This window comes from Fringilla coelebs (genome assembly GCF_963513975.1).
Source record: "Fringilla coelebs genome assembly, chromosome: 1".
NCBI lineage: Eukaryota > Metazoa > Chordata > Aves > Passeriformes > Fringillidae > Fringilla > Fringilla coelebs.
In genome coordinates, this window is record NC_140028.1 from 131,824,970 (window position 1) to 131,852,178 (window position 27,209).

The 27,209-nt window shown below is 38.9% G+C and overlaps 2 protein-coding genes across 7 annotated transcripts in view; one reads left to right on the forward strand and one right to left on the reverse strand.

Moving 5' to 3' along the window:
• Positions 1-10,864, reverse strand: part of RUNDC3B (RUN domain containing 3B) — a 52,401-nt gene extending 41,537 nt beyond the window's left edge. For both annotated transcript variants that reach the window (XM_084213014.1, XM_084213013.1), the window contains exons 1-2: positions 10,755-10,864; positions 3,967-4,082 (exon numbers count right to left, since the gene is read on the reverse strand). In XM_084213014.1, coding sequence (XP_084069140.1) covers positions 3,967-4,082; positions 10,755-10,858 — 220 coding nt within the window. In that variant the 5' untranslated portion in view covers positions 10,859-10,864. The remainder of the gene's footprint in view (positions 1-3,966; positions 4,083-10,754) is intronic.
• Positions 10,865-21,083: 10,219 nt separating this feature from the next.
• ABCB1 (ATP binding cassette subfamily B member 1) overlaps positions 21,084-27,209 on the forward strand; it is a 46,843-nt gene continuing 40,717 nt past the window's right edge. For 4 of the 5 annotated variants that reach the window (XM_084215953.1, XM_084215952.1, XM_084215951.1 and 1 more), the window contains exons 1-2: positions 21,084-21,255; positions 22,673-22,790. The gene's annotated coding sequence lies outside the window, so the exon portion shown is untranslated. The remainder of the gene's footprint in view (positions 21,256-22,672; positions 22,791-27,209) is intronic. The other variant, XM_084215955.1, reaches the window with a different exon arrangement.

Sequence of the window (27,209 nt, forward strand, 5' to 3'; positions counted from 1 at the left end):
AAGTGTACAGATGACAAGTGTGCTCACAGTAACCATGATATACAAAAATTACACAAGTCACCTGCAAGATGGACTAGATACATTTACATACTGACACATGACACTATTTCTAAACACACATACTGGCTAGCAGTTTGGATATCAATCATTTTTGCTGCACAAGGGATATTACTGAAAACATAGTAATGCAGCAAATACATCCAGGAGACTAGTTTTCAGAGATATGTTTGAGATTATGGCCATAGAAATCTATGATAGTTATCCATGTTTTTCAGTAGTAACTCACTTAACACTAACTTAAAGTGATAAGAAAAGGCAGAAAATAATGCAATCTAGTTATATAGTAAAGACAAAATACACATTATTTTGAAATAACTTCAGGTTTTAAATCAGCGTGGATATATCTGAGAACAAATCCCAAGTACTGTTGCTGAACACTTTTGATGACCTACCATTTCTGCACTACCTGTATATACTTAACTGATCTGATAAAAAAAAACACTTACAGGAAATATACCTGAAGAATATGTGGCCAGAAATGACAACAAGAAACCACAGAGATCACTACAAGACACTGCTTCATCTCCACAGCACAGAATGGTCAAGAATGGAAAAGATTTCAAACAACTGTATGAGAAAAAAATGGCTCCTGAAATGATTCACATTGCTTTAAAGGCTACCAAACACATGTAAATTTGTAGACAAATTTGTAAAACCCCTTTCAGGACTATAGGTATTATTTGGACCTTCAAATACATTGTCCCTGTATCCCCCCAGAGTACCACTTAATCTCTGCTGTATTGTAAAACCATGTAAAAGCTTATTCCTAAATAGAAATAAAAGATTAGTTAGTCCCTCATCTTTTTTCTGTTACTTCTCCTCTCCTCCCTTTTCAAGGTTTTCAGCTGCCCTGTCCAGTAGTATCACATCTTGCCAGGAGGGATGCTGAACAGTTTACTTCAACGACAACAAGAACACATGCCTTATAACCTCCTCTTTACAATCTCTGGTTGACTCCCCATCCTCAATACATCCAGCACTTGTAGGAAGTACCAGGTACCAGTGTTACACAGTACAGGGAAATAGCTCTCCCATTCTAGAGCTTAAGGCAGTCCCTTAAAAAACAGTTAATACAGCTTGCTCAAACACTCATCCTTTGGCCAATTCAGACTGCTTTTGCAGTCAACGGTGGCCTATTCCTGACTGGTACTTATAGGCTGTATATGTAGCTGTAAAGTAGTGCCACAGTTATGTTACATTTTTTGTTACTTTTTGGAACTATTTTGGTGCCAATTGTGCCAAGTCTTCTGTATCACATAAACCGACTCAAGCAGCATTTACAGACCTCGGTTGCGTGAGCTGGTTTACTTCTGCCAGTCTCATTTTACTACTAAGCAATTACCCATATGTAAAATATTTTTAAGAATATGAGCAGTTGGACTAAAAAAGTGCATTCATGGGGAAAGTCATCAGTTTTCTGCCTGTTTGACTTCCTGGTCTGGATCACTACAAGACCCCATGAAGACCACAGCCAGGAAAGGTAAGTGCAAAGTCAAAGTTGGGCAGTAAGGAGGAAAATAAAAATCCATAGCAAACTGCACTGAGTTTAAGAAACATTATGGACATTTTCCCTACAGCTGGACAATGTCATGAGTCATCTGCAACAGCCTTACTTTGAGCAAGAGGTTGGACTGGATGACATTCTAAAAACTTTCCAAAAGTTAATTATTCAATGAGAGTGAATATACAAAAAAAAAACAAATCAACAAAACCACTCATGGTGGTTAAATAAAAAATGCTTTTTCATGACCCTTTTGCTACCAGGAGCATCAGATCAGGTACCTGTCAAAAATCCATTTAACATGGTCCTTGTGTATCTACAATGACCATTTTTTCCAGAACACCTAGGAAGATAAGGCTTGGACAACTACTATTACAGAATTTTTAAATGCAATGGTTTTAGAAAAAGTGCAAAATTCTAATCCCTGTAGCTGAAGTCTTTTCATTTTAAAATAACCATCCTTCTTCCTGCCATTTTGGGGCTGGATTTTTTTGTCTTGATCCTAATTAAGCATGAGACCAATAAACAAAAATGCCACTATATTCCATCAAGACTACACTTTGCTCCTCAAAAATACATTCAATTTCATGTCAGAAGAGTTACCACTAAAAGTTTTCTAATAAAGCAAACTTCATAGTTTATAACATAAAATTTTGGGTTTTTTTAAATTCTTCTTTCCTCACCCAGTACTTCCAAAGGAAGCTAAATATTAAGAACTGTTGTTTGCCATGGCCTTAACTTAAACTGTCAAATCTGGATCATCAGTTTAACTACACCGCCACAAGATTATCTTGACAACTTTGATACAATGAAGCTATTTATCTTACTATAGACAAACAGATCAAGTGTGTTCTGCCACTTTCAAAACACTTTATACAACTCACTGCAATCACCAGTTTGCATTTAGTCTCTTCCTGCTGACACACTAAGTATGCATTCAGAATATATTAGTCAATTCCATCAATAAAATACAATTTCTTTCAAACCCCCAGTTGTAAAATACATACCCTCATAAAATTTGAAGTGTCATAGTACATTTCTTATCTCATTTTCTGTCTTGTTATTTTAAAAATCTTTAAAAATTACAAGCAGTCAACTAGCATATTACCAAAACATTCTCTGTTTGCAACACAATCTACAAGTTCCCACCTTTTTCTGTAACTTTAACTCTGCAAACATAGAAAACTACACTAGCAATTACAAGAGGAAGACTGAAACAAAAATTTAGCTATTTGAATTTCTCTATTTTTCTTACTTGAAGTGATTTTTTACTTGCAAATTCCATTTGCCAACTTGTCAAGTCTTCTTCTCTGTACTGCCTGTCCTGAATAAAAGACTGTGAAGCAAAAGAATGTTGACAAAAAAAAAATTACAATTACTTTTGCACAAATATTGCTGAAGCTGGAGGAGGAGGAGAAGGAGAAAAGAGAGCAATTTCCCTGCAGAGTCAAGCTGCTAAGTACCCATAATCACTCCAAAAATCTTTGTCACAATGTGACAAACCCTATGTTTCTACCATACTGTGCACCATTTTTTTCCTTCTCTGACAGAACCACAGCAGGTAGTAATTGCGCTATTCAAATGTCAGCCTACACACAGTATTGTTCACCAAGCTTGGTTATGAATATTAAAAAGTATGAAAATGAGTAGATTGTCATATTACACATCTATATTTAGATGATTATGATGTTCTTCATAATCCTCAAATCATTTCAGAAACTGTACACAGAACAGAGGACAGAGAAGACTCATCCAAAGTCCTTTTCTAGTGACTGCTACTACTAAAGCACACACTGTTCTCTGAGCAAAGCAGCTTCCTCTAGAACAATTGGAAAATGCAAACAGACATTATCTGGAACTAGAACATCTGACTTGATACAAGAAGAAAATCAACAAGTGACCTTTCTAAAAAGCAATCTCTTTCAGGACATTCCAGAAAAAACAGCTTCACTAAAGAGGTGGGGCAATAGAATGAAAGGACCTAAAAATAGTATGGAAAAGAAGGCAACAAAAGCAAGGAAGGGAGGAAGAAATAGGAGCAGCACCAGATACACTCTGTAGCTCCTATTGCAGCAGATAATATAATTGTCTTTTCGACTCTTAGGACACAGCCTTATCATAAAGCAGAAAAGCAGACAGAGCTCAGCACCATGGCAACATTCACTTGCTTAATTACCAGCCCAGAAGGCTTCCAACAAGATCATTGGAAACATGTTTCACAGAAATAGTTGCTTTCACTTTTCCATAGTAATGCAAAAAATCAGGAAGGTAACAGCTACAGGACAGATACACAAAAATCCAATGCCTTCATTCAGCATCAAGGAGTTTGTACAGATGTACATTGGTTTTGCATAAACAAATTCTCATGGCAAAATCACCACCAATCAGGAAGTTAATTAACATACCTTTCAGTCGATGACTTAGAATCTGTTCCAGAATGGCTGCAAAATTATTAAATTCAGGGGAAGTATCATCAATAGTTTCAAAACAGGAACGGTCAATCAGAGTCTTGACTGAAAACCTAGAGAAAAAAATATGGAACAATCATAAATTATATGAATAATTAGTGGTCCTCTATAGCAGGGCATTGGTTCATATAAACAAAAAGAGCAAGGAACCAGAACCCACCTTGACGATATCAAGTTCAGTCACAGCAACAGGAACACACAAAATGTTCAGATATAGTGTGGGAAGTGCAATTGGCATTGTTGGTCTTAGGCATAAAGCCTTAAAAACAGAAAACAAAAATCCCCACCCTTTCCACACAGAAATGAGTTAATGATTTTCCTCTTCTCTAAACTATTTTAATGCAGTTGGAGAAATACAAGCACTCAAAAGCATCCAACATCAGTTTCTCTTTGTAATCCTAAACAAACATTTTTGCTTGATGTTTTCTCAGTGCTCCTTTTATTGCAAAAATCCATGTCCAATAATCAAAATCACAAACTTTATCCTATTATGAAAACACTCTAATTTCAACCTAATGCAAAAATAATCTAGACATATAATAAAACAATGAATTTTCATGCATTGTTAAATCTGCATTCACTTAAGTTGATTCCCCTGTGAATGGGGGTAATCCTTCTTCAGCACTGTATTACTTCATTATTATGCTAGAAAAGCTTTCAATTTCAATGATCCAACACCTAAAATTGGAAAGGCTGAATCAAGTCACTGTAAAATGCAGACAAGATGTAATTAGTCAACTGGCCAGCCTGCTGTGTTTAGTTACTCCTCCATTTATACAAACTTTTATTCTTATTCAGATGATAGTTTAAACCTTATCAAATGTGACAAGTTATTTTTCTTTTGCCTTCATAATTTTTATCAGTATCCATTTTTATTTTCCTTTCTTCAGCTTGTTCTTCCAGCTTTCAGTTTCAAGACAAGTTTCTCAAACTTCAAGGTATTAAATCTGAAGCACTTACTATGTTTTTTTGCAACAATCTTATTTACATTAATAGAGCCATACTGCAGCCTGAGGAGATAGCTTTCACAACACCCAAATGTCAATAGTATCAATTCAAGATGATCTCACTCTGCTTGCTCCTCCCAGATCCTACACCTGAGCAAGCGCTGGCTTTGTCAGTTTTGCCCCTTCTACTTTTTATGGTGCTCACTATGAACTGTTCTAGATTTTCAGTACTGGAAAGGAGGGGAAAAGTAACTCTTAAATATGGATACATTAATAAAAAATATCCCTCACAGCATCTCAACACAAGCACTTCTATGGCACAGCTGCAGAAGCAGCACAGCATTACGGGTACGGGCAGCAATGAAGCTCCTTACACGGGTACTACTTTGAAATGCTCTGCACTACAGGAGTAACTGCCTCCTTAGTGGAGTCAGCACAGCCTTCTGATACAAAAAACTAATGTGCTCAAATTGAATTGGCACACAGCTCAAGAGTTACCACTCAATTATGTTTTACTCAGTAAACTTCTGAATAAAGACTCCCTATTTTACCTTGCCTGCAAGCTTCTATTGTTGTAGTGTTTTTTGCAGAACAGGAATTAGGAGTGAATTAGGGTGGAGGAGGAAGCTTCTCCTGCGGTGCCAAATTATGACTCAGTTTTGAACTCCTCCATATTTTTAACCAATTTTGAGTAAGTGAGAGACATGCATGCCCACCAGTTAACTGCTATTGACTCTTCTAATGGCAGACCTTATTCCTTCCTCAAAGCTATATCAGAGCTGAGAAATTTTTGATTAAAAAAAGCCTTCATTTTGAAAAACAAATGCCTATAGCAATGCCATGACTAAGCTAATATTAACTGTAACAAGATGAGTCCTCCCATACCATGCAGGTCTGAAAAAGATACAGTGCAGCACATCAGTCACAGATCCATACACAAGATAGACAGTGAGTTAGCAGAGTGATGTACTGCCCTGTATGCAGGAATATCATCATAAAACCCAGAGACAGGATCATCCATAAACTGCAAAATCAAATAGAGTACAATATAAAGCTATGCCTACTTTTCCTGTATTCAATGTCATACTTGAAAGTTCACTAATTAATATTGTATGGAGTACCTATTCAGAAATGGAGATATATTCAAGAAGAAACACTTAAAAGCAATTTCATAAACACTTTAAAAATCATAGATAAGCTTTTTTTTTTTTTTTTTAAAGCATTCTGCTACTCAACTGAAGAAAAAATATCTAGTGTTTAAAGAAACAAATTTTTTTTATATACCTAGGGTCTGATTATAAAAGACAGTCTGAGAGCTCATCATCAAAATGGTTCTTTTTAAGTGCTCACATTACTTCCATAACATCAGAAATGTTAATTTTGATCCGTCTACTCTGTCTTTTCACCAAAAACCTAAATCTTTATAGTCAAGTTGAGTTAGATTGGCTTTTAGGAGAACTTAAAGGGAGTGCAAGTATGTACTCACTTCTATAAATCAAGAAGATAACAGCACTACCAAGCAAAATTTGATTCACTAGAAACATTTTTTTGATATTTGAAAAAAACCTTTTAGGAAATACTGGTGTGTTTGGTTTTTTCTCCAAATACTACGAAGAGGCAAACATATATTTAAGTGCAAATTAAAAGTCATGAGCACGTTTTGCATATTAGATATTCACACTTCACCATGTTTACCATGCATATTGGAAAAAGGATTAAGGGTTATAGAAGTTATGCCTTTGAAAAAAGGTTAGACTGTAAGCACTGAGTAAGCAATTCTCCTCAGTCATTGCAGTTGTTTCCAGTGTATGGGGCCCCAGACCAGAAATTCCACTGTTGCTCTTGCACAGTTATGTGGAGCCACATGGAGACTGAAAGTCAAGAAACAAAAGATCATGTCTAAAGTACAAAGATCTATGAAAAATAAAGGTCCAAATAGCTAGAGCTGTTTCCTTGGTTCCCTGCATTGCTCCTATCTTCACAGAATCTCTAAGGCTGGAAAAGACCTTTATGATCATGGAGTCCAACCGTTAGCAGCACCAAGTCCACTGCTAAGCCACGTTCCCAAGTGCCACTTCCACACTTTTTTGGAATGCTTTCAGGAATGGTGATCCTATCACTTCCCTGGGCATTCTGTTCCAATGGCTGACCACCCCTTCCGTGAAGAAATTTCTCTGAATGCCCAATCTAAACCTCCCTTGTGCAATTTGAGGTTTTTTCCTCTTGTCCTGTAACTTGCTACCTGGGAAAAGAGCCCAAGCACCACCTCACTCCATCGTTTCTCCACTGTGCTGCCACAGCAGCACTGCACTTCAGAGCAGCAGACTGCTTACACATCAGAGATTAACTTCTAAGTGGACTGTAAGAGCAGATGAGTAAGTAGCTTCTCTTGCTATAGTACCTGTTGCTTCAAGACTTTTTAAAAATAAAGTATTTTATCCAACATTTCTCATTGTGTTCCTGCAACGACTTTTATTCCCCAACTTTTATTATTTGTTTTCTAATACAGTAACTGTAATTAGAGATTTCAATATCAATGTTTCTAAATTACCTTCATGTATTCTGATGTTTTTGGATTATTACACATTTTCTCTGTCACGAATCTACACTTGCTTGAGCCAAAAAGAAGATGTAGAAACAGTAGCATTCTCCCAACCTTAAAAAGACCTTATGAATTATGTAAGATGGAAACATTCTTGAATAAGAAAGACTTAAACCAATCTTCCTAGGGTACGTTGTTCCACTACAACTTTGCAAGATGTTGTTCCACGACATCTTTGCAAGATGTGCAAGAAGTCTCCCAAGTTTCTTGAATAACTCCAAACCAAAGCCAAACATTTTGTGGATACATCCCACATCTATAGGCTTATTTCCAAAACAGCAGATTTTGTCATGATTATTTAGCTTGCTATTTGGGAAGTGTCATTAAAATACTATTTTAAAGAATTCAAACTATTACTATAGAATAATCCCTAAGTTTATAAAACAATATGCCTTATGCTAAACATGGCAATCATGAAACCAGACAGTTCAGCTAAGGGTCAATGTCACTGCAACAAGTCTTATGTGTATTAAATATAAGTCTTATGTGTATATATGTTTAAAAAGCATATTTCCTAATAGTTGTTCAATTCTGTGTTAACACTTTGTATTTAAGCTATGAATGTCACTTCCCAGGCCCATCTCAGTTGTTCTGTATCTATATGGATCTTTGATCTATGAATCCTATCCAAGACTAGATTAAAACAAGTTGAACAATCTATAACTAGTAAAAAAATCTCAGTACCACTTACTGGAACATGAAAGGGGTCAAACTTAAGGGAAAACAGGTAAGGAGAGAGAAAAAGCTTAGAACATGCAGTTACATACTCAAAAAAAAGTCCTGAGAATGATTCCAATTTAAATCATGGCTGTGCAGTTACAAAACCACAGCCATGCATTTTCACATGCAATTGCTTTATGAAACTGAAGTATCTATGTCACTTTCCATGGCTACAGCGACACTCAACATTTCAGTGGAAATAAACTGTTCCTTCCAAAATTGTAAATACAACAAACTATCCACATCTGCAGGAGGAGTTAGATATCATCACTGTAAGAAAATATGAAAACCTTAAAGTCTGCTATAACTATTAAGTAAAAACATGCTAAATTGAAGCTCTGACAAAAATAATTCATTAAATTACCAGAGACTGTTAACAGATGGTAACTCAGAAGAGTATCTTCCTTGTGATCTTTCCCTTTCACAAATTTGGATGGTATGGAACAGTCCATACCATCCAAATTTGATTGAATCAATTGACTGGAGCTATTTTTTACCAGAACAATTTCTTATTTTCATAGAATTCTGATTGGAAAGAACTATTATTTTACACTTTTCAATACTAGCTTGGCTATTCCTAACAGGTAACACTTTTCTATAATAGAAAATGTGTAATAACTATAGTAAAGCACAAAGATATTTTAAACACTCTTACACTGGTAAAATAAAAATATAAATAAATGTACATACATCATAATAATGCAAATCCTTCCTCCTCAACATTTTTTTCCAAATTTTAATGTGTATTCACAAACTGAGAACTTCAGGTTTTGTGAAGAAAGGCAAAATTAAGTCCCTTTACTGAAAATAAAAAAAATACACCAATCTCAAGCAATTTCTGCAATAGCTCTTTGCTTTGTATGTGTTTAAGTGAATTCCCTCAGATTTCTAAGTATTTTTAAATATATTACACCATCACTTCAACTTCAGGACAAGGACATCAAATAAACCAAAAATAAATTGCAACAGCACAGAGTCCAGAAGAGTTATTCTCAAGTGGGAGGCAGAAAAAGACCCCAAGTTCTGTAGAATACAATATATTCCTTTAAAAATAACTGTTTATATCCTGTACAATTGTGTGATTACTTGATAAAACCGGCGTTTTCCTGAGCACGTGGACTGGCAATATCTGCATCCCTGTAACAACAGAGAAACTGAAAACTTCTATTTCTATTATTTAAGTTGCTTCAGTAGGTGTGATAAAAAACTTTGTTTGAATTTTTTTTGTTGTGTATCTTTTTCACAGGTAGGAGTAGAGATAAACATACAAGCCCAGGAAAAGACAGAATAGTACTGATGCTACTCAAACACAGATACTATGACTGGAAGGAATAACACTTTGTAAAACATGTATACCATGAAAAAAAAAAAAAAAAAAAAGAGAGAGAGAGTGGAAAATATGAGGTTGTATGGGTTTTTAAAAATCCTGCTGCAGCATTAAGTGATGATGGTATAAAATTATCTAATAGTTGTCCTCTCACTTAAGTAAGATTTGCGAGAACTAAAATTATATCATAACCCTCATGAATCTGTTGAAAACCTTTCCCAGATAATACTCAAATTACTTTAATAACGTCAAATTTGAGGAATTTAAACAAACGACCGAACGGAGCCATTGCTAGCAGCATATCCACGTATTTAAAAGTTTGCCGTGACGTTACATGTCACTGCTGCACACCTGGAAATGCTGCATGAATTCCACAGTGACAGCAGTGCAAACGCTTAAATAGTACGTCATAGAACTGCTATTAAGCTTGCATAAGCTCAGCACTAAGATGCTTTAAAAAAAAAAAAAAAAGGGGAAAAAAAAAGAAAGAAAGAAATTTGAATACAGTAGCTCTAGTACTGCAGATTTCCTGATCTAGATTTCCTAGATAAAAATATCCCGGAGCGCAGCCTCTCCGGGATGGTCCTGCGGCATCGGCGCGCCCGCAGGAGCGCACGGTCAGCGGCCTGAACCCCTTCTCCCCGGATGCATCCCAGTAACTCCAAACCTCACCACACTAACTCCGAACCGGACCCGCGGCCGGACCGCGCCGACTGAAGGGCAGCTCCAGCGCAGCCGAGCGCTCATCCCGCCCTGCCTTGCTCCCGCACCGCCTTTCGCCCGCGAACGCAAGCATGGTGCCGAGACCAAACCCGTCAGTAACCCGCCTCACAAGGGGCCATTCCGCGCCCCGCAGCATGGCACTGCCCGGTGAGCCCCTTTTCCCCCCCTCCGCCCGGACACCCTCCCGCGAACGCTCCCAGGAGCTGAGTCAGGATGGATGGAGGAGGCTGCTCTACCCCCGCGGGGGCAGGCACCGGGCTCCCTGCCCCGGACAGGGCTGCGGCGGGGCCGCCCCCCGCGCTCCTGCCCCCGACCCACCTGAGCGGAGCGGGGGCGGGACGGGATGCGGCGGGAGCGACGGGGCACGGTCCCCTCGGGCGGGGTAGGGCCCCGGCCCGGGGCTCACCTGCACACCGTGATCAAGTTCCGCCTCTCCACCGCGGCGTTGCGGGACGGGACGCTCTTCCTCCGGGCGGAGACGTTGAGCCCCCCTAAGCCGAGGGACGCCATCTCCGCTGGGCAGGGCAGGTGGAGCCGCCGGTGCTGGCGCGGAGCCTTTGTTCCCGGCCTCCCGCTCTCCAGGATGCTACGCCTGCCGCCGCCGCACGCGGACGAGAAGGAAGCGGATGAGGAGGCCCCCGTGCTTTCCCCGCTCCTCCTCCCGCTGCCCGGTCTCGGCGCGCCCGAGGCAGCGGCGGGTCGGGCGGGGATGCGCGGGGTCCCCCGGCGGGGGCGGCTCGGCCCCCCCCGCTCCCGGCAGCCGGGCGGCCACAGCGCCGCAGAGCGCCGGCGCCGCCAGCCAATCAGCGCGTGGGGCGCGGCGCCGCCTGGCGGCGCTGCCGGGGCCGGCGGGCTCTCGCGGGGGCGCGCGGCTGAGGCGGCCGCGGCGGGGACGGCGTTGGGAGCCCGAGGGAGCCCTGCGGCTCTCCCAGCCTGTCTAAAATTGTGATCTTCCTTTAATTGTTGTCAGTTCTCTCCCTTCTTAGCCCGTTGGCGTCTAGAATGCGAGAACTGGTTGTAGCTTTTAGAGTTTGAAATGCTGTCAGTCATTAATTAGGATCATAGAATCACAGGGTTGGAAAAAACTCTGAGATCGTCGAGGCCGACCTTTGAACACTACCATGTCAACTAGATGCCACTAAGTGCCGCATCGCTTCTTGAACGCCTCCGGGACGTGGCGTCCATCACTGGGCCATCTGTTGCAGTGCTGGACAGCGCTTTATGAAATATATCAGCTTTACAGGCCATGCTCCTGGGAATACGGAACGAAGTGGGAGTACACTTTGCCACCAAACTGCAGCTGGCCCAGCTCTGAGCTATGACATGCTTGGAAGAGCTCTGGCTACAGGGCTTTACCTTGGCTTCAAGACGCAGAACGGCGTGACATTCATTTCACTGGAAGACAGGAAGACAAAGCACTGCAGAAGAAATCCTAGCAGTAAAATAATTGTGGTTTGTGGCTGTGAAGGAGTAGATTTGGTTGGTTAGTTGTGGAGGTGGGAAACTGTATGGATTAATTTTATTTGCTTCATTTATGGGAGGAAGTTCCCTTTCAGCCTAAGAAAATAATTATGTTTGATTTACAAACTTTATTTGTTTGCAATGAGGGTGAGTGGTGAAAAAAATTTTGGCACAACTCTTCCTTCTACTGAGTTACATACATAATATTCCTAAATGTGTCTGTTAAACTCCAAACTACCCATTCCTATAAATGAAACATAAAAATTTCTGTTTACTGACAGGCAAATCCCCACTGGATTTTGGTTTTTTTGGAGACTATGCCATGTAAATATGAAGCTATTTCTGACAGTTCCTGTCAAACTAGAACTGTCCAACACAGTTGTGTTACCTGAAGAGGAATTTTGTTGACATAAGAAGTTTGAAAAGTAGATTACCATATAGATAGCTATTTTTCCAAGTGTAGTAGCATATAAAATTTTTTTTTATCAGAAGATATGTCATAAATTGATTCAACTATTACCACTTACCAAAACTTCCAAGATCATCATATATTACTTGATATGCTGTATTCTTGCCTCTCTCAACATGTAGCTGAATAAATTTGACCTAATCTTTATCTTCCTAGAACTTGATATGAAATGGTAAATAAACTGTTCTGCCTTCTCTAAAGTAAAGTTTCTTCTTTGCTTGAGCGTTTTTTTTCCCAACCATATTACCATTATAATTCACTATAAGGTAGTTCATAATTTTGTTTTTGCCTTTCTTCCTCTCTGCTCCAGAAACATCATAAAGAAGTAGAGGCACAGGTAAATCTGAAGGACAATATACTTTCTACATTGGAATCAAGAATAATACTTTTAAAATTATTTTTAGGTGGCTTTACCACCTAAGATTGAAACAAGCTGTTGTTCTCTTCTTTTTCTTTCAAACTATCAAGGGGAAATGCTGCATGTGTTACTTGTTGCCTCTCAGAAATTAAAAGCCTCTCTTCAGGTTTCTTTCTCTTCTCAGAGGCTTTTTAAGACCCATTGTTTCTGTAGCTTCTGGTAAGAGATTTGTGCAGATTGAGTAAACTTTCAAGTAAATCCAAGCTAAGGCTGAAGTAGATTTAATCTCTGCAGATGAGCAATTTCAGCTGCCAGGTTTGTTGTTCTTGAATTGATGATAAACATACTGGATAATTAATAATATTTAACCAAAAAAACCAAGAGAACTTTTCTACATATATCAAAAATAGAAGTATCTTCTGTCTTCACCTTTTCCCCAGAAACTGCAAGTTTTTATTTTTATACTTGAAAGAGATTTAAGATTAAATCAGACTTATCTGCTGGACCAAGCCTTAGGTTTCAATATTAATAAGTTTTAGTCCTCAAGTAAATGGATTTCCTGAAAAATTGTTTCTTTCTTTCAAACATAGTTTATCTTCCAGTACTGTCTTATCAAAGTAGAAAATGTAAAAAGGTTCTAGAAGACTTCAAAATAATAAAAAAATAATAATGTGAATATCATCAGCTGCTTTGGAAAGCTCAGTAAGTTTATCAGGAAATATACTGTGGTGAGTCTTTAATTTTTAAAGCCTCTCAGTAAGAAAAATAGACTAAGGGAAAATCTTACTGCCTTCAATTAGCCAATGGGAGGATAGAGGAAGAGGTTTTCTGAGGAGTGCAGAGCAAATGGACAAGGGGCAATTGCCAAAAGCTGCAACAAAAGACAGATATTGGGAAAAATTCTTGATGCAAAGATGTTTAAGCACTGGGGATGTGCAAGAAGCTGTTAGAGGGCACATCCAGGACAACTGATTCCAGCTGATGAAAGGAACCATACCATATGGCATTGTGCCCAGTGGTAAAAATTCGGGGAGAGAAGAAAGAAGCAGGGACATTTGGGTTAGACCATTTGTCTTCCCAAGTAACTGTACCCTGCTTTCCTGGAAATGGCTAAAGGTTTGCCTGTTGATGGGAAGCAGTAAATGTATTCCTTATTTTGCTTTTCTTGCATATACTGCTTTGCTTCACTTATTAAACTGTCTTTAACTCAGCCCACAAGTTTTGCTCCTTTTCCAGTACAATTCTGTCTCTCCCATCCCACTGAGCAGAAGTGAATAAGTGGCTGTGTGGGCCTTAGCTGCTGACCAGGATTAGTCCTCAATTTGGCACTGTATTGTAATTTGTAGTAGGAGAAAATGATCTCAAGCTATCACACAAGACTCCCTCAGTTAGGAGCAAAACCCAAATTGGTGTGAGATGTGATATGCTTTATTATTGCACTTTAGGGTAATTTGAGTATACTGATAGTACAGAACACCTGTCATGGATTCCAGTCAGCTGCCTGGCTTTGTATATGAACCGTAACTAAACAACAAGACGTTTCACCTCAGCATAAAGGAAGAACCTTCTCTGTGTTGAGAGCAGCAGAGCACTGCCACAGGCTGCCCAGGGAGGTCAAGGAGTGCCCCTCTCCAGAGACATTCGAAACTCACCTGGACATGTTCTTGTGTCTCCTGCTCCAGGTGACCTTGTCTTGGCAGGGGTCTGGACAAGATGATCCCCAGAGGCCCTTTCCAACCCAAACAATTCTGCAATTCTGTCTATGCAGGAGGTATACGCACTTGTGCTTTTTAATTTCATGGTTTGGAATCGTTTGGGCTTATTTTTTGCTTTGCTGGGTTGTTTGGGGGTGTTTTTTTTGTTGTTTTTGTTTTTGTTTTTTTGTTGACAGCATATCTGGGTATCTACAGATATGATTTACCAACATCTTTGTACTGAAACATGATAGGTATAATTTGAAGTTGTAGTTGCACTTTTCCAAATTGCTCTATCCTGTGAGAAGTCTCAGAATGGGTCAGTTTTTCAGGTTATTTGTAGATCTTGCACTTCGGCATTATTGCTTATCCTTATGTCTTAGAAAATCTGTACAGGAGTCTTTAAAAGAAAGGTTTGAGGGCGTGTTAGAATATGGAATTCCACCCACCTTCTTTTTTTTTGGCATACTGCTGATACTTAGTTCTGTGGAAGGAGTGAAAGGAATTGAGGAAAGCAGGGTACCATGTGCCTTTTTAGAGCATACTTGGGTGACAGTCATGAACAGAAGGAGAATAAGAACAAACCTGAATTTTACAAAATTATATCATCATAGTAGATATGGCCAAGGAAAAGTAATATGAAACACTGAAATATGAAGTATGTTTGTGATTTAGGATTGGAAGGATGTAAATTTCAATCTCTGAGTTTTTAAACTTGTTTCAGGTTGGTTTAAGGTTGCTTGCCTGAAATGAGTAAGAAAGCAATATTTGAAGACATCATGACTTAAACACTGTAGCTTTTGAAAGTTATGCTTGTGAGATTACTTGTGAGATAAATGAGATTACTGCTTTATGCCATGGCACATAAAATTTGATCTGTGTTCATTTCTCTTGATTATTCTTTTTATATGTTCTTAAGTTATGTCATTAAAAGTTATTACACTTCTCCTTTGTGACTTAAAGTATTTACATTGCCACTTGGTGGCCTCATTTGATCAGTAATAGAAAATAAAAAATGTAAGTTAAGATCCTTTTTCTTCACGGGTGTGCAATTCAAACCTTGACATGATTTTCCTACACATCCAGGAACAATATACCCCTTTTTGCAATGAATAGATGGATGCTGTGGCAATTGTTCTTGTAGTTCTCAAGGGTCTGAATCTCTGATGTTGGGGTGGTTGGATTTAAGAGCTCTTCAGTAAGGGTAGAACTTAAGTGAATGATTTTTCTCCCTGTTCTTCCTCTCCCATCCTTGAAGTTTTAATGTTCCACACTCCTTCTCAATCAGAACAAGCAGAGGATCATGTCTGCTACCAATAATTTAACTTCTCTCTCTTTTTTTTTTTTTTTTTTTTTTTTTTAAGGACTAGGATTTGTTCTGATTTTGCTGTTTTCCTGTATCACTTTTGTGAAACTGTACCCCAAGTCTCTGTCTCTCTGTGGTTCCATATTATTTGCATGATTAGCTGTGTTACAAAATGCTAGTTTGTTGTTGCTGGGTTTGCTGGTTTAGTGTGTTTCTGTCTGGGTTCAAGGCAACCAAATATTTATTATGTCATGCTTAGGACACTTACTCTTAGAAATCTTCTGCATTGGCAAGCTTCTTGTCAATTCCCCATACCTTGCAAGCTCAGGAAGAGCGGGATGGATGAGTGGATGGTGAGGTGGATTGAGAACTGGCTGAATGGCAGGTCTCAGAGGGTTTTGAGCAGTGGCACAGGGTCTAGCTGAATTGTCACTAGTGATGTCCCCCAAGGTTTCAATACTAGATTGTTTAACTTGTTCATCAGTTACTTGGATGAGGGGCAGATGCCTCCTCAGCAAGTTCACTGATGACACGAAGCTGAGAGGAGTGACTGATGCCCTGGAGTGCTGTGCCGCCCTTCAGAGGGACCTTGACAGGCTCGAGGGACTGGCAGAGCAGAACTTTTTGTGTTGGGAAAGATGAAAGTTTGGCAAGAAAGTCTCACAGATATGTATGCTTGGCAGAAAGATTTTTGAATGTAGAATCTAAAGAAGAATAGGAATGAAAGAGAGTTTTGATATAGAAGAAAAGAATTGCTGAGCCAGTCTTACTGGATAACTAAGAAGGCAAAGGGTATGTTAGTTAGAAGAGGTTTTTATGACTTAGAGCAAAGGATAAACCCACCTCAAACAAGAAAATGTTTTTACCAAGCAGAAAGATAGCACAGGCAAACAAGTCAGCAAACGTTGCAAGTAGAAAAAAGGTGTCAGAATTTTCCACTGCAAGAAAACTGAAAAACAACTTCTGGCTGGAACTGTAATGTACTAACTTTTAGTGATTGGCAAACACTAACATGAATATGGTAATGATAGTAGTTATGACAGGCTATAGGTAAAAGTTAAGGTATAGATTGGTTCTTCTGTATTAAGATGCTCAGCAAAGAAAAGTATATAATGCATTGTAAGCAAAGGGTCCCCAGGCTTGCCTGCAGCTGGAGCTGACAGCTGTAGTCACCGGCTCTGTTGCCCATGACTCTGGACTGCTGTAACATCTTGGATGTAACAAACTACCTTTCCAAGAGCCGCCTGGAGTCCCATCTCTCATTCAGGCTCTTCTCTTTTGAAATTCAACAACAACAAATGCGGGGTCCTGTACCTGGGGAGGAATAACCCCACACACCAGTACAGGCCAGGAACTGATCTGCTGGGAGGTAGCTCTGAGGACAAGGACCTGGGGGTCCTGATGGACAACAAGCTGTCTGTGAGCCAGCAGTGCCCTTGTGACCTTGCAATGGTATCCTGAAGTGCATTAGGAAGAGAATTGCCAACGGGCCAAGGGAGGTGATCCTGCCCCTCTACTCAGCCCTGGTGAGGCCACATCTGGAGTGCTGTGTCCAGTTTTGAGATCATCAGTACATGGAAGAAATGGAGCCCCTGAGGTGGATCTAGCAGAGGAGAACAAAGATGATTGGGAGACAGGAGCATCTCTTTTACAAGGAAAGGCTGGGAGAGCTGGGCCTGTACAGCCTTGAAAAGAGGGAGCCTCACCAGTGTTTATGAGTATCTGAAGGGAGGGGGTCAAGAGGATGGACCAGGCTCTTTTCAGTGGTTCCAAGCAATGGGACAAGAGGCAACTGGAAGAAACCAATGCAGAGGAAATTCCACCTTAAATATGAGGAAGAACTTCTTTACTCTGATGGTGACTGAGCATCGGAACAGCTTTCCCAGAATGGTTGTGGAGTCTCCTTCCCTGGAAGGGAAACCACCTATTCAGAAGCCATCTGGATGCAATACTGAGTAATGGGCTGTAGGGGACCCTCTGTAAGCAGAGAAGTTGGACCAAGTGACCTTCCAGCCTCAACCGTTCTGTGATTCTGTGATTCTGAACCCAGTCTCACACTCTGCTGGCTCAAGGCTAGGTACTGCCTCAGAACAAGTAAGTGCACTGCCACGCTGCTTCAGTCTTGTGATTTTCTTGCAAAATCTGTGCAGGTCTTTTTGCAATGGTATAGCTCAAGTTAGCACCAGGTCTTCTGTCACACACTACAAGACATACTGCAAGCTGTAACAAAAAGACATCTAGTTAATACACAGATAATGATTTATGGCTAAAATATTGGATACTTGTAACAGTGCTTGACTGTCCTCTAAAATTACCATAGTAGATTCAAGGTTTCTTCATTCTTTCCTGATCTTAGTGGTTGTTGATTCTCTGAAGCAATATGTCCTTTCACTGCTTGGTGCCTGCTTGTGGTTTTTTTTTTTTGTTGTTGTTGTTGTTGTTGTTTGTTTTTTTTTTTTTTTTTGCTATTTGCTCAGTTTTCTGTGATTCCTTAATGTTTTTATTATAAAGATTCAAGTTAGCCACAGGGTGCCGATGTTCTGGATATTATAATTCTGCTGGTGTAGGTGAACATTGCAGATGTTTACCCAAAATTACATAGATGAGAAACATTGCATACTTATTTCTCTACACAGATCACAATCTTCTGACAATTTCTACCGAAATACAAAGAAACAATTATGTGTATCTGTATCAGGTATCATAGATCCTAGAATCATTAACTATTTGGATCCACACTCAAGTAGCTACTGCTATTATTGTAGGAGCAATACTGTGTTTCCATTGCAGAGCCTTCTTCAGACTGCATTTCTGTGGGACAGGAGCAGTGACTATAACCCTGTTTCTTACGTGCCTTTCAGAATCTGTTTATAGCCCATCAGTGCTGCCCCTTCCCCACGGTGACTGATAACATCTCTTCAGGCAATAGCAATGTGCGTTGTGTGTGTGCTGTATACAATTATCTCTATACCTTCTTCAGTATAGGATCTCGGCCTTCATCTCTCCTAAAATTACAGCTCTATTCCATTTCAATAGTTGACACTTTGGTCATACTACATTCTGATTGGCCCATAACATGTGTGTTGGTGATTACTGCTTAAAGAGTCTACTGATATTAATAGTTTAATAACGTTAAAAGCACTTTCTACTTCCAGTGCCTTTTTTTTCTCTAAAACTATTATTTTTGCTACTTCTATCCATATTTTTATTCCTTTGTGACATTGTTACATCTCAGATAAATAATATTCAATTATTTACTTATATGTATTTTAATTTTACAGGGTTTGAACATTGCTTATAATATGCTCCAGTTTTGATAACTGCAAGTCAAAGTTTCTACATAACTATGTTCAAAATTCCAGTCACCATTTCTACTCCCTCTAAAAGGTATCCATAAAAACTCTCAATTTGTTGTACTCAATCACACAAAATCCATTTCTGGGTCAGTGTTGCAATGGCCCTTTAATAAAAGTAGTATATGTTCTGCCCTCACATTTGTTTCCCACAATTTTAAAGTAGTGGAGACATGTGTCTAATGTTTTCATTGTCTTTGGTATAAAAGAATTTTCCACTGTCATTACAGGTAAACTCTATTATCAATAAAGAGCAGGGTGCTTACTACTTCCTTTGTTATGCAAGCAAATAATCACAATTTGAACCTAACATAGTTAATAATAAAAATAAGAACAGGCAGACTTCACTCAGACAAAACTTAATAATTAATTTATGCTGCTTCTTTTAAAAGCCTTTCTGCTGGCTATAATTCTCGTGAGACTTCCCTTATGTACTCCTAAATTTTAACAACAACACATATAACATTCTTGCTTTTGTTAGCTTATTTACCTTGCCATAATTAAAATTGAAACTGGAACTATTTAGGCTATTTTCCATTTATGACTTGATCTTGATATACATAAGATACTGCTTTGTTTATAATTGGAGCTAGTTCATCCCATTTATAGTTTAGACTATAAACTTGAGTGGAAAATATGCAACATTACTCACCATCCTCCTTGCCATTTTGCAAAGTAGTGGTTCATTCTTGCTTGTTTATTAGTGCATGGAGCATTCCTTCCCATCTGAGTTGCTATAGCAACACTAAACTCTTTCCATGTGTTTAGATAGGGTCAGTAGCTATTCTTCAGTTAAAACATTGGGCAGACATTTTTTCTCCCAGGCATAGCTCTAAATCACATGAAACTGGGACAAGCTGTGGCTCACAGGTCATTGCAATGATGATGCAATATCCCAAACCTTTCTGTAATTTTTCACCTTTTGGCTTAGTGCTATTTTTATAGTCCCATTAGGCCATTCAGTTTACCTTGAACTGCAAGTTCGCAGCATCATGGAGCCTTTCTTTTCTTCACAGGCTTCCACATAATTCCTTGATTATTTTCCCCGGAATACATGTTCCTTGTCTCAAATAAATTTATCTGTTTAAATTGCATCTGAAAAGTGCAATGATAAATGCCTGCATGGTGGTACACTTGGCTATAGCTTTCTTGACTGAACTATCTCAACCACCTTTGTCAGTGAGTCGAGAATTAGGAAACCATGCTTACTCTCACTTTGCTTGGTATGTGAGACTAAGGTGGGACTGCAGATATTCTGGTGTAGTCTGTATCTTAGCCTGTTGTCCTGGGTTTATCCAGGATAGGGTTCATTTTCTTCTGTTGTTTCTCACTGATGTTTTGGCTGTTGCTATGTAGTGCTTATCCTAAGTCAAGGGCTTCTTAGTGTCTCATGTTCTGCCAGTGAAGAGCTGCACAAGAAGCTGGGAGCAGGGGGAGCACAGTCAGGACGGCTGACCTGAGATGGCCAAAGGAATATTTCCTACCACAGAAGGTCCTATAAGGTGGGGGAGTTGGCTGGGAGGAGCCAATCACAGTGCAAGGACAGGCTGAGCATTGATTAGTGAGTGGTGAGCAACTATCTTGTGTATCACTAATTTCTCCTGGGTTTTATCTCCCTCTCTCTCTCTTTCATTATTATTGCTACTATTATTGTTGTTGTTGTATTTTACTTTGCTCAGTTATTAAACTTTTCCTACATTAACCCTCATTTCCATGTTGTAAAGTTGCTCTATCTTTTTATACCTTGTTTTGTATGATTTTCTTCAGTTTGTTTTCAAGCTGGCTGTTTCTTCTAATGTCAAATCTACTGGGACTATCACAACCTTGGCAAGGGTGTGTGCTTGACTATTATTCCAAGATTGCTACCTCTGTATGTTTCTTTCTGGTAGGCTTTTACATTACCTGCATTTTTTTTCTCTGTGCTTGTATTAATATATGTTCAGGATTTCCTTTCCATGATGGAGAGGCTACCAGATTTCCACACTTTGGTAGCCAAATAGTTAAAGCTTGATGTATCCGGTCTGAAACTAAGTATGAAGCTAGGTCATTTCCTTTGGGTTTCTCTTTTAACATCATTAGCAGAGGTTGTGGCTCTGTTGTTTGTGCAGAGAGGAAGCAGACAGCTCTTTTTTAGTGTTCCCAGCATATCTAATAGAGGATTTTCCATACTTTTGATAAAAACTGGAGCCATTTGTGAGCCACACAGAATAACCTGTGGCACGAAGTCAATAACGGAGCTTTTATCTGGTGAGAGACACATAAAAAGGTAAAGTGCACTTCTGTTCTTTCCAGTGGTTAAAAATCCTATAGAGTTAGTGATACAGTCTTGCCTTATTCTACAGAAAGCTCTTATTTATAAAAGCCAGTGTGTATCTAGCTAGCCTAGGTTTGATATATATCCAGTTTTTACTTTTCCACTGATTATGTACTTCAGTGGAGCATGTGTGATATGAGCTGCTGCAAAGCAGCCTCTAGTGATGCCTCTCCAAAGCTAATTGCCCATACTAATGCTAAACATGGTTTTTAATAAGGAATACAGTTTTTTCCACACAAATCCTGGGAATCTCAAAGCAAAATAATTTTATTTCTGTGTTCTTTAAACAGCACCGTATAGATTGGTAGTGGCCAGCTGAACATGAAACAGCTTACAGTAATGTGCATCTAAAGGCCAGCATTTGAACTAGTGCAGTTTTACTTCTTTTTTCTTTCTGTTCTTTTTTGGTGAGATTTCTTCACTAATTTGGTTAGTGGTTTACTAATTTCTGCAAATATGGTTCTCACAAAAATATAAGCAGCTGCAAAAGTGAAACAAATGCAATTTCTTCATGCATGGACTCTCACAGTCAGTTCTACCCTTTGCTGATGCCAGCATCACCATTCCTTCGACCTAAAACTATGACTGAGTATTTCACTTTATATTGTACCTGAGTTTTGTCATGGTGAGCTTTGAAGCTATGTACCTCCATTTTGTCATGATTAGCTTTGAAACCTATGTTTTGAGTAATGCTGGCTATTTTTTGAGTAGACTCCCAAACTTCCAGTTTTTCTGTGTACTGACATATCATTCATGTGTGGTATGGCATAACACATTCTGATGGTAATTTCATGCATATGTGTTGCATCTGATCTGAAAGTCTGGAGGAACATGGATAAAACAACCTTACTTTTTCTCACAGCCAGATGTTGTTATCAGCTCTGCTCTGTTAGTGGAATTGCAAAGAAAGCACTGGCTAAATCAGTAACAAAATAACAGTCAAATAATCTGCTTAGTGTTACACGAATTTCAGGCACACAAACCACGTGAGAGATGGTTACATTATTTAAGTGCTCAAATCTCACTTTTAGCATTTTTTCTTTGCTTTTAACCCTGGACAAATAGGATGTTAAAATAATAGGTCTCTGTACTAAGATCTTGCTTGCCAATAAACTTGTTGATGGTGGATTGCAGTCCTTCCTCTGCCATTAAAACATAATTTCTATTTTTTCACGTTTTAAATTAGAGACACACAAAACTTGAGGAAATTCTGTTACCCAAATATCCACTGTTTTTGCTTCCTCCGGATGCTTAATAACAAAGCATCAATGACTTGCAGGAATCACTCCACCCTCACCTCCCACTGGTCAGGCCCAATTTCACAAACATCCCTAGCAAAATCTGTAGCTAATCTATTTTGTTTCAACAGGGCTGTGCCAATAATTCCCTGGTGTTCCTAAAAGGGATCCTCCCATTCCTGAAGAAACAGGAGAAGGACATTCTTGAACTTGGCAGCTATTTAACTGCAGGCAGAGATCTTAATACAGGTACTTGAACATCCATTCATGCATACAATGCAGCAACTTTCATCATTTTCCCTCTTTCTTGGGCTATAGCTGGAATAAATATTTGTTGAGGAGAGTGGTTATTGACACCATGGTATCAATTAACATCATGGCACTAGTGGTAGTTAATGTTCTTCCCTTGACTACACAGTATTGATACAGCTATTGGCCATTTCCGTTGGTTATATTGTAATTTTACCACTAGACCAGGGGCAAATAGACAGCAGAATCTCCCTAGACTTTGTTACTGAGAGGAAGAGATGGTGTCTGAGGGCTTTGCTGAGAAGGACCTATTATTTTCTGTAGTTTTCATTCCTCATGATTTTTTATTTGCTTGACAAAATGAGCCAGCAAGGAATTTATGTATTCTATTCCATTTTCTAAAATCTTTGCCACTTTTTCTCAAATTTTTTGATGTTTTCTTCCTTCAGTTTCATTGATATCCCATAAAGGAAATTTTTATTATATTGTCCAAGAATATTTTGCAGTTACCATTACCACCTTTTTTTACATAAAGATCTTAAGCCACACTGAAGACTGTTTTTTCTTTTCTGTTCCTTTTTATTGTTATCTTAAATGGCGACTGTGGGTCATTTAAGGCTGTATTTCTGAAAATTACAGTCTGTAATGTCTACAGTGTGTAGACATCTCCTTTTAGGAGATCCACAGAACTGGGATTTCTTTGTATTCTTTCTTACCTCCGTTACCTTGCCCATTTTCCTTGTCCATACTTGCTGAAGCTGAATTTGCAGTTCTTTCTTTGTAGGTCTGCTTGATTCCCAGGTCTGATAATTACTCTTGATAGCTTAAGTCCTGTACCACTGCTGCATGAAAGACTGTGGCTCTATTTGATCAGATACATTCCCGGATGTCAACGCCAATAATTATCCCAGAATTCACAGTATTTTACAATCTCACAGCATTCTACATGGAATAACCTGCTAGCCAAGTCTCCTGTCATTGTTCAGATAACTGTACTGAGACATCTACCTTCTAAATTTTTTACAGGAAATTGTTCTTGTAGTATAGCTGAAAATCATACTCCATTCTGAGGCTGCGGAATCTTTACTAAGTTAAGGAAAGCTAATCCTTTAGTCCCAAAAGCTCAATTTTTAAAAGTTTCTGAAGTCAGTGGCCTCAAGTATTAAGCAAATACTCTTGCTTGCTCTGCAGTCAGGTCAGCTGCTATTGTTATAATAATCTCCCTCATTTTACGAGCAGCACAACCCAAGCAGGAGTAACCAGCAGGGTACATTCTTTTTTTACCACTCTTTTGGTTTTAACATCATAACTAGATCTTAAAAGCCTATTTTGTTGTCACTTTGACCTGAATTTACAGTAGGGGGAGTCTGAGTTTCCCCTATAACCTTGTATGTGTAGGTGACAGTTACGTTCTGGGTGACTGGTGATGAAGTAAAATGGCTTTCCGAGAGTGCAGAAACCCATCTGAGCTGTAGAGGTTTCAGGGTGTGTCTTCAAGTTAGTAAATGGTTCACTGCAGAAACTATAGGGTAAACCTAGCAATCAGAAACAGACAATCTACTTTGAAACACCATTAGACTAGTATTATACACCCAGATCCAAAGAGAGACAAAAGCCTGGATGGTCTTATTATCAGCTAGATCAAAGCTGATGCAAAAGAGAGGTAACATTTTGGTAAGATTTGCCATTATTTCCACTCATATTTTGTTGATATAGAAGATATACATGCGTATTTTCCTTTTCTGTTGTTCACCCCTTTTTTTCCATGTATTCATCTAAATATATATGATGAAGGGGAATTTTCAGAGTTGAACAATGTAGTTATTCTTTTCTTCTATTTCATATCATGGTTCAACACTAATGTATATATGAGTCATCTGATATGGCATGGCAATCAGGTCCTTATCTGTATCCATGTGATCTGTTGGGAGGAGATCAGTTTGCTTAGTTTACCATTATCAGAATAGGCACTACTATGAATATTGTGGTAGCACAAAGGATGATTTGATGACTACCATAGTGGTGGCACATAAAAAGAGCAAGATAACTTTTACTGTTCTTGGGGTTAAAATGTTTATAGGGAACATCTTACTATGAAATCTTGAGGTAAGCATTATTCTGCCTGCCCAACTTCACCCTTTTGTGAAACAGAAGAAATTGTCAGTTCTACTGCTGGGTTTAATGGAGCAAGGTGAACTCTGCAACAAATTAAATGAGATAACACAATCCAACCCCCAGTGCATGAAAAGACCATGCACTCATGATGACTTAGACTTAGCTTCATTTTTAGGCCTTAAGGAAACATGTACACATGCTTTTCCTGAGAGACCTAATACACTTGAATAGTTCTGTTTACTTGATATATGAATATAGGTGGAAATCTATTAGGAGAGGAGGTCATAAGTCTATTCTGTAAAACAATGCATCACACCAGTGTTCAGAAAGAGGCTTTGTCACATATATATTTGGAGCAAAATGAAGTACTGTATTTCAATAATTTTTGTTCTTGTAAACATACCATTTCATATACACATTAGATTATGCCATTAGTCTGTGAGAAGTTTTTATGGTCCTGTCACATAGAGTAATAAGCATCTTTCTTTCCTTATGTGTTGCCAAGGTGTTCCATAAATAACCTAGGCAGATACATTCTCTTGCCTCTTGTGCACCATACCATGGAATCAGTTCCATTATAGGACTTGGCCTGGTTCTGCTCACACCTGCTTATAACTTCCAGCTCAGTAGATATCTTCATGAACTGATTGTCAGCCATGCGTGTTCACTGCAGAAATCATTTGTCTTCTTTAGGGTGTAGGATAATTTAGCAATATATCCATCTTCAGACACCACGAAAAGTCCTATGATGTCTTTTGCAAATGGCCCATGACGGAGTCACTGCCAGGTTTTTTCTTCTCTTGGTTAGATAAAAGGCTTTTTTTGCATATCAAATCCCATAGGTACTCACCAGAGGTAGTTTAAAAGAGATCCATTTTCTAAATTTGGGTCTGCTTCATAGTACTGACTATTCATAGAACCCCAGAGGATGCTCCCATTGAGGAATCTCAGTAGCATTTAATAAGCATACTTTGCCCACAGGGAATCTCTGGATCCTTAGGATGTTTGCCTTAGGTTCTCTAATTTCTTCTGGAACAGCATTCCTTTTGTGCCAGGTGCATACAATGAATGCAAGGGGAGTAGATTTCTTCTTACAGGAGGAGGTATCTTGGTTTGATTAGTGCTCAAATGAGATGCTGAGAGTTGCTTTCTTGAACATTTTCCATACTGACAAACTAATTTTCCCTCAGTAAGTGGTGTTATGGAAACAGGACTGCTCCGAACCAGGGTGAACTGTTAATCATTAATGATTTATTATTGACTATAAAAAGAAATCAAGGAATTACATTTGCTATTGTGGCACTCACACAGGGTCACGTGTCATTGCATGCAAGCAGAGTGTGAACTGCAGAGAGGTCCTGGCAGGGCTGAGTCAGAAAGGAAGATGTCTAGAGTGCAAAGAGTGAGAAAGTTGGAATGTGAGCAGAGATCACTTTGTTCCTTCAATTATCATTTTGTGGTGCTGCAACACTGTCCAAAACCTTGTGATTCAAGGGTTCCCATGAATATCAACATTTGGGGAGCCCCCTGCCAGTCCTTCTGCCTCTGACCTGCAGCCTTTATCTTCCATTCTGTCTGGGAAGTAAGAAATCATGTTGTGATTTCACTGTCCACACAGGGAAGGGGAGGAACATGGAAGAAGACCTCTGAGGCCTGCTGATTAGTTAAATATCTTATATGGGTGCTTTCTTCTGTTTCTTGGCAGGAAGGTCTGAATTTACTAATATTATTCAAATGAGTTTGGCCATGATTAGCACTTCTTAAGTTTCATTGATTGCATTACTGTTTAATATATTATGTCACTTTTACACAAAGTTTATTCTTAGGCATCAGTAAGAAATAAATAAGAAAAATGCCCTGAAATCTGGATTTGCTATGCAAAGTCTAATAAATTCAAGTTTCAGTGGGAAGTGTATGGGAAAATGTTTTTCCCTTAACAAGGATAATATCTGCAGATAGAACTATAAACTTTGTTGCAATCAGGATACATTTTAATGATCTTATGATGAATTTATGGAAATTAAGATTAAAGATCCTTTATGGAATTAAGGAAATGGGGACTTAGAGAAGGTGCAGGTAGATTAATCAGACTTGAGAGCATCTAATCTAAGTCACTAGAAAGACTGCAGGTAATTGCCTGTTCAGTTACTGCAGCCACAATGTAGCTGGCCACAAAATCTGATTTTCTAATTGCTGAAGTCTTGAATGGTGAAGAGTTATTTCCTCTACTCTCTTTAGAACTGTTTCTTGCAAAACGATCACAAGCACACATATCTTGATATCATAACTGGAATCTTCCTGGAG